This window comes from Mobula birostris, chromosome 27 (assembly GCF_030028105.1).
Source record: "Mobula birostris isolate sMobBir1 chromosome 27, sMobBir1.hap1, whole genome shotgun sequence".
Classification (NCBI taxonomy): domain Eukaryota; kingdom Metazoa; phylum Chordata; class Chondrichthyes; order Myliobatiformes; family Myliobatidae; genus Mobula; species Mobula birostris.
In genome coordinates, this window is record NC_092396.1 from 23860238 (window position 1) to 23872804 (window position 12567).

General features: G+C 47.7%; 1 protein-coding gene across 1 annotated transcript in view; it reads left to right on the top strand.

Annotated features, from left to right (window-relative positions):
- arhgef19 (Rho guanine nucleotide exchange factor (GEF) 19) overlaps positions 1-12567 on the top strand; it is a 135800-nt gene that overhangs the window by 108225 nt on the left and 15008 nt on the right. The window contains exons 9-12 of the mRNA XM_072244736.1: positions 164-293; positions 1902-1976; positions 2411-2500; positions 4138-4301. Coding sequence (XP_072100837.1) covers positions 164-293; positions 1902-1976; positions 2411-2500; positions 4138-4301 — 459 coding nt within the window. The remainder of the gene's footprint in view (positions 1-163; positions 294-1901; positions 1977-2410; positions 2501-4137; positions 4302-12567) is intronic.

Sequence of the window (12567 nt, forward strand, 5' to 3'; positions counted from 1 at the left end):
ATGAAGACAATTAGCCAGAGATTAGCAGAAGGGGAAATCAGGTGGAGTTTGTGGTCCTGACGCATGTTCACCTTGGGCATAGGATGCGTGTTTTGGAGTCAGTTACTTTTGCTTTATGAAGTAAGTGGGGTTGATAAGGTTATTCTTTGGATCACAATTCCAGGCAGGAAAATCCCAGGTTTCCAGGCATCTTGGCCAAGCTGGAGGAGGATCAGATCTGCCAGCGGCTGCCCCTCGCCTCATTTCTAATCTTGCCGTTCCAGAGGATAATGCGACTGAAGATGCTGGTGGAGGTAAAATCAGTACATCACTAATCTGTAAACCATTAATTTGCAGAATCCACACCTATCCAATCATAATTTATGCCTTTTCCAAGCCAAAAGACTACAATCATAAAAACCCACAGCAAGGGAGGCCTTTTGCCCATTGACCCTGTCCCGGGTCTTTATAAAGGTTCTCTTTTCATCCACTCTTCAACTCTCTGACTATTGGATCACACCTTTTTACCCTTCAAACATTTATCTCGTTAATTTTGAATGTTTTCAATCTCCTTTCCAACCATGAAAGGATTTGGTTATAAAATAACCTTTTCCTCATTTCCTCCAAAATTCCTAACAGCTCTGCCAATTCCTCTCTCCAGTTTCTCATAAAGAACGAAGTCCATGTTGATCTTCAATCACCATTTGTTCCTTGCTCTAAGAGTGAACAGACCAGCTTCCTTACTCTTACAACTTAAGGGAAGTCCATTTAAAAGGTCTTGCCTAATGTCTGCTGATTATTTACTTTTTCCTTTGTGGAATGTGGGCATTACTGCTAAGAGAACCATTCATTGTACTTGAGAAGCTGGTGTTAAGCTGCTTTACTTAACTTCTGGAGTCCCTGCGACAAAAGTGTTCCTTCTGAATTTCCAGGATTTGAACCCAGTATTGAGAAAGAAATAGTGACATATTTCCAAGTCAGGATGGGGCTGTAATCAGAGGGCCATCTGCCCTTGGGTATCTTTCTTGGTGGTGGAGATCATGGCTGAGAGAGAATCCTTGGTGAGTTATTCTGGTGCATTTTAGGTAGTGTGAACCAGCCACGGTGTGCCAGTGCTAGATGGAATAATTGCATAGAATGGTGAATGGGACACCAGTCCAGCGGGTTGCCTTGTTCCAAATGGTATCAGGCTTCATGTGAGCTACTAGAGTTTCACCTCTCCTTCCCAGAATCAGCATCCTTCGATGTCTTGTTTGATCTCTTCTTCCCTCAGTTTATTCCTATGAGGCGCCTTCACCCGACCAGCTCAGCCAAACCCGACTCTAGATTTCTCTCAACCCCTGCTTGCCATTTCTCCTTTAAAAGCGACTTCTCAGCATCTTCTGCTTTGACACAGAACTGTGCCCGTAAAGACATTTAAAAGGTGATAACGTTTTACAGTAGAGTCCTGAGAGGCAGTGCACCGGATATCCCTGTAATGAAACAGAAGATGCTGGAAAGACACACTGGGTCAAGCAGCTTCTATGAAGGTAGTAAGCTGTCAATCTTTCAAGCGAAGACCCTTCTTCGGGAAAACTTAGATTCAAAACAAGTTTTAAGTGCAGGAAACGAGGGCGGAGGGAGGAAAAAGCAAAATGAAAGGCCTGGTCAAGTATAGGGCAGAATAGCATTGAGAGTAGCGTTGGAGTTGGCTAAAGGCAGATGATAAATCGGGTGAATAACGAAAGGTGTATATGGAGAAGGCGGGCCGAGATACGTTGGATGGACAACATCTGAAACTCACCAATGAGAAAACAGGACCGTTGGACGCGAAATGCTCTCTGTTCATAGACGCTGCATGACCCGCCGAGTGTTTTTGCCACCTGCAGTCACTTGTAGCAGAGTGAACTGATCAGTAACAGAGTGAACCATCTATGTTGCAGAATATACTCAAGCGGACCAAACAGGGATCCAGGGATGAGGAGACAGCTACAAAAGCCTTCGACAAGCTCAAGAAGGTGAGTGGCTCAGAACTGCAGGAGGTGGGGGGGCGGGGTTGGGAGATGGAGGCTGATGTTCTGGGCAGACCCTAGGCTTTGGGGGTGGGAGTTGGCAGGGATGGAGTTCGGTGCTGGATGTTTTGGGGGTCATATCTAATTGGTGATTTCAAAGAGGGTCCTGGGAGTTCAGAAAGGGTTTTTGAGTTTCAGCATAGAGCGTGTGCAAAATAACTAATTGGGTTTATTAAGTTCTTGGAGCTATAAACAAAACCTGGCATTTAGACGGGTACATGGACAGGAAATGTTTAGAAGAGGGATTTGGGCAAGTGGGGCTAGCTTCAGTGGGAGTCTTGGTTGGCGTACAATGGGCCTGCTTGGCTGAAGACCCTGTTTCCATTCTGTATGAGTCTGTGACGTCACGACCCATCTCAATCATTGTCTTCCTCCCTCAGCTCACACAGGAGTGCAATTCCAGTGTGCAGTCAATGAAGAGGACAGAGGAACTCATTCACCTCAACAACAAATTCCACTTTGAGAGTAAGGTAAGCTGCTGTACGCCATCACGATTCCCTCAGAAGTTGTCAGCTCCTCGGCCTGCTGTAGGAATGGAGGTGGAAGATGGAGCGGAGGGAAGAGCTGGAACAGGGAAATCTCCAGCCACCAACCTCCATGTAACTTATCCAAACACAACTGTAAAGATTCGTTCGTACTTACCACCTGTCACACTGCTGGTGTTTAGGGCAGCAATGAAGCTCCTTCATCTCTGGCGGAGCTCAGGAATTCCTTCATCATGTCAGCTGCTTCCACTTTTCTCGGTTTTCACTACAGTTAGTCATGCACGTCCCGGGTGGAGACTCAGGGATACCGTTGCACTCAGCCGTAGAAAGATTCTTCACTGCTGTTTCCAGAACAATTTAGTTTTACCAGCCTTGAGTTGAACCCCTGAACATAGAGGACTGTTGGACAACTCTTAGTCTGGCCTCTACCCTTTGACCTGTTTGGCATGGGTGACCCCACCGAGAGCCAAAACATAAAGCCCTGACTCCAGCCAACATAGCTCTCTGGGTCATTGAGGAACGCAAGCCTCCAAACCACAATAAGGTTGTGATCCTCTTGGAGGAAAGATTTGTTCGTAGAGCAACTGGGAGGGGCATCATGGCACAAGGGCAGAGGATCATTAAGTAATAGGCCCTTCAGCCCATCAAGTCTGTGCCGAACATCACCCACCACCATTGACACCAATTCCAGTTTATTTTCCCCACGTTCCCAGCAGCTGTCCCCAGGCTCTACCATTCACTCGGATCGGGTTCTCTGCAGGATGTTGAGGGGCCCACCACTAAACGGTGATTTCAGAGAGGGTCCTGGGTGTTCAGGAAGGGTTTTTGAGTTTCAGCATAGTGTGTGTGTGTGTGTGTGTGACGAAGAACTCATTGGGTTTATTAAATTCTTGGAGTTATAAACAAAACCGGACTTGGCACATGGCACTCGGACAGGTGCATGGACAGGAAAGGTTTAGAGGGATTTGAGCAGAATGCGGTCAAATGGGTCTACCTTAGATGGGAATCTTGTTGGCGTGGCACAGACCACTGGTGGCAATTAACAGAGGCCATTTTGGAATCCTCTACCCTGGGTGGCTTTCAGAGGACAGATCTTTGGAGATATTTAAAGGGGCGGCGGATAATTTTTTTTTTAAGGATTGGGGAACTGGCACGGAAAAGGAGCTGAGGCCGGAGGCAGAAGAGTCGTGATTGTACTGGTCAGCAGGGCAGCCTTGGAAGGCTGAGGAGCCTAATTCCTGATCCTATCCCTTGTGCCCTCGTGCACCATGTTTCTGGGACTGTGGGAGGAACCCGGAGGACAATGGGGAAACCGAAACGGTGGCAGGGAGAATGTGTGGGCCACACACGGGCAGTACCGGAGAACAGGGTCAAATCTGGGTCACTGGGAATCTATCGGCATGAGTTACGATTTCACACGTGCCGCCTGCTTGACACAGGCTGAGACGAAACCTAGAGTTGCGGGGGGAGAACGGCTTTCTTTGTGAATGCTGCTTACATGACCCACAATGCTGCCGCAAGCAAGTTCTTCATTCACTTAGCAGTAAACTCGACCTTTGACTTGGGTTTATGTTTGGAGTTCTTGGTCACCGGATCACTGATTTCTCTCCCTCTCTGTCCAGATATTCCCACTGATCTCACAGTCCCGGTGGTTGGTGAAGCACGGGGAGCTGACTGAGGTGGACTCGCAGACCAATAACACGGCGGGGTCAAAGTTCAAGCTTTCCAACAGACCAATCTACCTGCACCTCTTCAACGACTGTCTCCTGCTCTCCCGCAAGAAGGAGTAAGTGTGCTTCTGCTTTATTCTTTCTGTGTTTATTGATTTTTCAGCATCTGGACATTGTTGTCATAGAGCATTTATCACTCAACGATCTGTTAGATGTTATTCTTGAACCACTGATGATTCCACAGTGTCGCTGGGAGGGCATCCGGGATCTGGACCCAGTGATGATGGTGATGTTATTTCCACATCAGACTAACCGAGATTCAAACGCATTGATCGTGCGTACGCTCAAAACATACAGCGACGTGTTTCATTTGCGTTAGCAGCCAACAAACCCGATGGCGTGCTGGGGGCAGCCTGCAGGTGGCATTCCATGTTCTGGCCACAGCAAAGCAGGCCCACAATGTTCCGGAAAGAGTACAGAACAAGACAGAGGACAAGACAACGACAGCTCCACACCCACACAGTCCGCCAGCCCCACTTGTGGGGGGTGGTGGTCCTGAACCCCCCCCCCCAAAGTGGTAGAGATCATCAGTTTAGGAGAAGTCGGCGCGAGAAACATGTTAATGTTGAAAATTCCCTGTTGCTGGGCCGGCTGGTGGCGCAACGACATCAGCGCCGGACTCTGGAACGGAGGTCCCCGGGTTCGAATCCACTCGGGGCCGCACCCGAGTACGCTTTCCATCCGTGCCGGGTTGAGAGTCGAGATCGCAACTCGACCTCGTAAAGGGAAAAATACTGCGAAATGTCTGTGTGAGGAGTGCCGTGCCACACAGTCTCTCTCTCAATCCGCACCTTGTAAAGGCATGAAAAAAAAAGACATCGTCCCGCCAACATTGTGCACGCACGCATGGATGCACAGATGCCCGCGTGCGCACGCACACACCAAAAAAAAAAAGAAAGTTCCCTGTTGCTCACTTTATTTCAATTTTGCTTTGCTTTATTAGGTATTTTGTCTTAACGACACAATGATTATTTACACACAATTTTCAGGGAGTTACAGTATTGGATGGCTCAGAAACTCAGCAACTTTACCTCCGGATCCCACAAGTGCCTGACACAGCAACACATGGGAAACGTATGGACGCACCCAGAGAGGGGCCACTGTCGTGTGATGCCTCAGTACAGTTCTGTGATTTTACACTGTGTTTGGTGCTGTGCCAACCCGCTGTGCTGATGGCCTTTGTGTGATCGGGCCTGTCTGGCCAAGGAGATTGCCTCGGAAACCAGTCCTGGGTGGCTTTCGTACTCATGGAAGTTCAAAGTTCAAAGTAATAGAGTGAAACAAGAATGGAAACAGGCCTTTCGGCCCGTCGAGTCCATGCCGACCATCAAGCACTCCCTCTGTATTAACATACTCCTCCTACTGCATTCTAAACTGATGCCAATCAGATAACCTGCTTTCTCTGACTGCTTTATACGTCTCCCTCTTGGATCCAATTCTGTCTCTAAAGAATTCTGAAGAGGGGTCCCAGCCCATAATGTCGACTGCTTATTCATTTCTATAGAATATACACCTGGCCTGCTGAGCTCCTCCGGCATTTTGTGTGCGTTGCTCTGGATTTCCAATATCTGCAGACTTCCTCATGCTTTCAATTTCTCTTGTTGGCTCCAGCTGAACCAGCCTCCTGTGCTTTTCTTTTGCTATGGGCACTCTACAGTCAACAAGTAATGTTCCCAAACCCACCTTGGCCAATTCACACCTAAAACTGTCCTACTCTGATTTGTTTTATTCTGTCCACTTTCTAATCAACTCCTCTCAGAATCTCCCATCACTTACACACAAAGGGAAATTGACATTGGGCAATTAATTTACCAACTACTAACTTTTCGGATGTGGGAGGAGGCTGGGGCAATCGGAGGAAAGTCACACGGTCATGCGAACTCTGCACAGACAGCACCAGAGGTCAGGATAGAACCCGGGTCGCTGGAGCTCTGTGACAGTGACTCCAGTGGCTGTGCCCCTTTGTGGCTACAATCGTTTATGTTACAATATTAATTCTGTTGGCAGCTTGACCTCAGGACCCGGCACGTGGATTGCAAACCCCTACGTCAAACGTGTGCCCAGCCATCGTCACTCACTCTGATCATAACACCTCCTCCAATGCTGTAACGTGACCCTCAAAAACCCTCCTCCTCCACCTTTCACTCCCCGAGACTCTGACACACTGGAGACAGAAACCACATGAATGAAAGGCTGGTCAGTTCAAAGTGCACAAAGCCTGACCTGTAACCCTCAGCATCTTGGGCCTTGTGTATCAATGGGCCGGACTGTTCACCGTCCACCCTCAACCCCTGCACTAATCCTATAACCCTCCTTGGCTGTTGTGCGATCAGATGTCAAAGGTTTTGTTATAGAGACATTTGAAATAATGTACATGATTAAAATTTAATTCAAAGCACATTTAAGTACTGCAAATAAATTAAAAACATTAAGATAAAATGATATAAAGGAGAACAGACACAACCCAGTCAGAGATTACCTCTGGTGTCTTATTATGAGGATAGGGTGAGCAAGCGAGGGCTTTTCTCCTTGGATCCAATTCTGCCTCCAAAGAGTTCTGAAGCTGGGTCCCAGCCCAAAATGTCGCCTGTTTATTCATTTCCATAGATGTCACCTGGCCTGCTGAGTTCCTCCAGCATTTTGTGTGTGCTGCTGTGGCTGAGAGGGTGAGAGGTGACCTGATGGAGATGTACAGGACAGGTCGAGTGGACAGCCAGAGACACTTTCGCAGGGCAGAGATGGCTAATACGAGGGAGCATCATGTTGAGGTGACTGGAGGGAAGTGTGGGGGGGCGGGGCATCAGTGCACTTTTACACAGAGAGTAGTGGGTGCATGGAATGCCCTGTGCCAGTGGTAGTGGTAGAGTCTGGTACATTAGGAACATTTAAGAAACTCCTAGATAGGCACTTGGATGAAGGAAGAATGCAGGAGAGAAGGGTTAGATTGATCTTAGAGCAGGTTATAAAGTTGGCAAAACATTGTGGGCCAAAGGGCTTGTACTGTGCTGTAGTGTTCGATGTTCTGTCTGATAAAGGTTGGCAGTGCTATCAGGGTCTCTGCTTGTACATTGGCCTGGAGGGACTGGACCAAAGCACAGCATGATCCAAATCCTAGTGGTGGGTGCAGTGAAGGAATGGGAGCTCGGACAACCAGGATTTCCCCTCTGGGTCTGCACTGAGCAGAGGCAGATGTTGAAGATGTGCTGAACAGCGGCAGGGTGGGTCGTGATGGGACCTACCTCTCCCACATCAAAGCTCAATCCCCTCTGTTGTACGTTGCAGTGATGCTTTTAAAGAAGGTAAGCTGTTGGAACATTCCCAACACATACGGTAACACTAAATTAGTGTGCCTTTCCAACCCTAAACAATCTCCCGGTGCTCGGTGTTAGTAGAGTTGCATACAGATCACCCAGCGGTCGTGGTGACATTGGGGCGGCAACAAACAGGAATTTAGATGCACTTGTTATTGGATACAGTTGTGTATTGATTAGGCTAACCAAATTAGTAATAATACTATGGAGGAGAAATTCTCAGAGTATTAGTGGGATGGCCTTCTGGAGACAGCTGGGGAGTAGACCATGCTAGACCGGGTGTTGTGTAATGAGAAGGGGTGAGGAGAAAGAATAATTTCCTCGCAAACACGAAGAAATCTGCAGATGCTGGAATTTCAAGCAACACACATAAAAGTTGCTGGTGAACGCAGCAGGCCCGGCAGCATCTTTAGGAAGAGGTACAGTTGACGTTTCGGGCCGAGACCCTTTGTCAGGACTAACTGAAAGAAGAGCTAGTAGGAGATTTGAAAGCGGGAGGGGGAGGGTGAGATGGGAAATGATAGGAGAAGACAGGAGGGGGAGGGATGGAGCCAAGAGATGGACAGTTCGCCACTATCGTGCCAGTACCGAAGCATTCCACTGCCACAGGCCTGAATGACTTCTGTCCAGTTGCACTCACCCCCATCATCGCAAAGTGCTTTGAGAGACTGGTTCTATCACATCTGAAATCCTGTCTGCCCTCTACCCTGGTACAATTTGCCTATCGCACCAACAGGTCAACAGAGGACGCCATGTCCACGGCACTTCACTCTGCCCTGACCCACCTGAACAGCCCCAACTCTTACGTCAGAATGCTGTTCATTGACTTTAGTTTGGCATTCAATACAGTGATCCCCTCCAAGCTGATCGCCAAACTTCGCCAGCTTGGTATCAGATCATCCCTCTGCAATTGGACCTTGGACTACCTGACTAACAGACCCCAATCTGTTAAGTTAAACAACCTCTCCTCCTCCACTCTCACCCTGAACACTGGCGTGCCTCAAGGCTGTGTGCTGAGCCCTCGTCTGTACTCCCTTTTCACCTATGACTGCGTTCCTGTACATGGTTCTAACTCCATAATCAAGTTCGCAGATGACACCACGGTGGTTGGTCTGATCAGAGAGGATGACGAGACGGCCTACAGGGACGAGGTCCAGCACCTGGCCGCGTGGTGTGCCGACAATAATCTGGCCCTTAACACCCAGAAGACCAAGGAGATCATTGTGGACTTCAGGCATGCTAGGAGCCACACTCACGTCCCCATCTACATCAACGAGCTGTAATGGAGTGTGAATGAAGCCTCAAATTCCTTGGTGTCCACATTTCCGAGGATCTCACCTGGTCCCTGAACTCCTCCATCCTGATCAAAAAGGCGCAACAGCGCCTTTATTTCCTGCGGAGCATCAAGAAAGCTCACCTCTGTCCCAGGATACTGATGGACTTTTACCGCTGTACCATTGAGAGCATACTCACCAACTGCATCTCAGTGTGGTATGGCAATTGTCCTGTATCGGACCGCAAAGCACTCCAGCGTGTGGTGAAAACTGCCCAGTGGATTATCGGCACCCAATTGCCCACCATTGAGAACATCTACCATAAACGCTGCCTGGGCAGGGTGAAAAGCATTATCAGGGATGCATCTCATCCTAACCATGGACTTTTTACTCTCCTCCCATCTGGTAGGCGCTACAGGAGCCTCCGCTCCCGCACCAGCAGACACAGGAAGAGCTTCTTCCCTGGTGCTGTGACCCTGCTGAACCTCTCATCACAGCACTAAGCAGTATTGCACCCATATTGTACTGTCTCAGTACTTTTATATTTGTGTGCTGTAGCACTCTTTTTATTTGCAGTTATTTTGTAAATAACACTATTCTTTGCATTTCTGGTCAGACGCTAAATGCATTTCATTGGCTTTGTATCTGTACTCGGCACAATGACAATAAAGTTGAATCTAATCTAATCTAATAATGTAATTCTTCATTAAGATGGAGAGAGATAAGGCTAGGGTCTTGAATATAAATGAAGGAAACTATGATGGCATTGGGTGTGAATTGGGCAAGACAGACTGGGGAACGTTAATTGCAGGGTGACTGTGGATTGCTGATGGCAAATACATGTGCTTTTTCTCCCCCCTCCCCCCCCCCACCCCGTCTGGGATCTAAACAAAAGGATAGGAGGGTGGTTCAACTGTAGCTAACAAGAGAAATTTAAGACAGCATTGGATCCAAGGGGGAGGCATGGAAATTGGTTTGAGAAAGGAGAAACCGGACTGGGATCAGTTTTAAATGCAGTAAGAGAGAACCTTAATGTAGAGGAGGGAACTGGAGTGTGAGAATAAACATAAAAGCTGACTGTAAGAACTCTGAAATAAAATGATTGCCGAAAAAAGAGATGTCAATTTATAATGAGGAACAATTGACCAAATACTGTGAGTTAATCTTCGAAATGAACCCCCAGAAATGTTGTGGAAACTAGAACCTACTGAGAGGGAAGAACTGAAGTAAATCAGTACTACAGGGCAAATGGTATGAGGGAAATTGATGGGACTGAATGCTGATAAGTCCCCAGGGTCTGATAGTTTGCATCCCAGAATTATTAAGGAAGTGGTACAAGGAATAATGGATGCACTGATAGTCATTTTCCAGCAGTTTTTGAATTCTGGATCAGTTCTGATGGTTTAAGGGAAAGGTAGTGAAAACTCATTATTTAAAAAAAATAGAGAGATAAAAACAGAATTGGTAGTGGGGGAAATGCTGGAGTTCCACATTAAAAATTGCGATGAGAAAACATTTGGAAAGCAGCAACAGGATCAGTCAGGGTCGGCATGGATTTATGGAGGGGAGGTCAGGTCTGACAAAGTTACTGAATGTTTCGAAGATGTAACAGGTTGAGTGGGTGGCGAAGAACCAGTGAATATAGGGTATTTGGACTTCCAGAGGGCTTTTGATAAGTTCCCACATATGAGGTCAATTCTCAGAATGAGAGCACTTGGATAAAGAGCTGGTTGACTGGCAGGAAAGGAACAGCAGAATTAGAGCCATTAAATGCAATGTTTCTAAGTATGCAGAAGTCACAGAGTTGGGGGAGTGTGAGCTACAAAGAGGATACAGAGAGGCTCCATCGTAACTTAGACAGGTTGAGTTTGTGCGCTAATGTATGGAAAATGCAAAATAATGTTGATAATTCACTCTGGAGGTAAAAAACTGGAAGATTATTATGAACATAGTGACAGATCAGTAAAGAACGAGGATCAATGTGAGTCTGGTGCCCCTGTGCACCATCTGAAGAATGCATGCACGCAAGCTGTTAGGAGATCTTGACTTTGGTATGTTGACTACTGCAGGAGGAATAGGGGTGTCTTATCGTACTGGGCATTGGTGAGACCACACCTTGATATTGGGTGAAGCTTACCTGAAGACATAGAGGGATGCCATTCAACCCATCAAATTGATGTTGGTTGATGGAGCAATTCCAGCCCGGCAACATATTAAGTTTCCCCTATTACCGTCTCCCAACAGCTCTTTCCAGCTCTACCTCTCACCTATAGTTGGGGGAATTTACAGTGGCCAATGTACCTTTGTGCTGTGTGAGGAGACTGGAGCACGTGTGAAGTTGCATGATATGGTCACAGAAGGAACATGCTAATTTCATACAGAAAGCACTAGGTGTCAGGATCGAACCATGAGGCAGCAGCTCGGTAACTCCACTCTGCTGCCCCCTGTGGCCTTGCAAGGTAATGCAACTGGGAGAAATGCACATAATTCACAACCACCCACATTGAGTTAGGGTTTTCACTTTAAGAGGCCGGTCTGACATGATGATATTAGTACGTAGAGAGATTTAGCGTGCTTTTGTTTTTAGGTTTTGGAGTTCAATAAAACGTGCTCTGGGTTTCATTGACTATCAAATGCTTCACTTCATTTTATATGCAAAAACCTGCATTGGTGACTGCGATGTGCTAGGATGATTCCAGAGTTATTGAACACGTTGGCCAACGTAATCGCTTTGAAACTGCCCGGAGTTTTGGGAGCAAAATGCCATAGCTTGGTTTGTACGAGCTGAGGCCCAGCTCGTTCTGTGAGAAGTCACAGCTGACGACACCAAATTCTTCTACATGGTAGCGTCACTCAGCAATTCCACGTCTGAGAGACCGGTGAGTCTGCTTGAGCACCCGTCTAAATGTGATAAATACCGATCGCTGAAAACTCACCTTTTACAGACTTTCCGACTATCGGAGCCTGAGTGTGCCAGACAGTTGTCTTCCTTACCCAGTCTCGGCGCTGCTAAGCCATTGGAGCTAATGGACCACAGGTTGTCTCACCTGGGAAATCACCATCCTTGCTTTACTTTTTAACAAACTCTTCATTCAGCAAATGCCTGATCAAATTCACAAGAGCCTTGATGGAGTAGAGGGAGCTCGCTAAGATGGCTGATAGTCTACACTCAGCTAGGCAGTGTTCATCATACCTCTTTCTTTCTCTACCCCAGTAAGCCCGGTCAGCAAGGCCCCCAACATAAGGACACCCGTGGCTGTGAGACTGACAGTGCCCGCTCTGTTTTTAACACGCTCACTTTTGTACGAATGCTATGAAATGCCGACCGCCTTGCAGCTTTGGCGGTGCCAGCACATCCGGACACCAGAGGTCTGTGAACTCCGTGGCCTCCAGCTGCCAGGATTGTCCGCTGTTCCACACAGACACCTTTCAGGGCGACGTGTCCCGTGTGACACGGGTGTGCAGGTGACCGTCCTGCCAGCATCGCCTATTGATGAGAAGGCAAAGAGTGACAAAACCTCGACGGACGCCGCCGACGGCAGCAGGATCCAGACTTATGGGACACAGAGGTGAGGCTCTGCTCCAGTGGGCAAAGTTACACATGGGACCACCCTGGCTAAGGTGGCTAGGCCTCCGCTCGGTGCAGATTTCCTGTGTGCCCAAGGACTGTCAGTCGATCTTAAAAACTGCCCAGCTTGTGGATGTCAAGCACTTTGGGTCAAAGCCGTGCTCCCCCA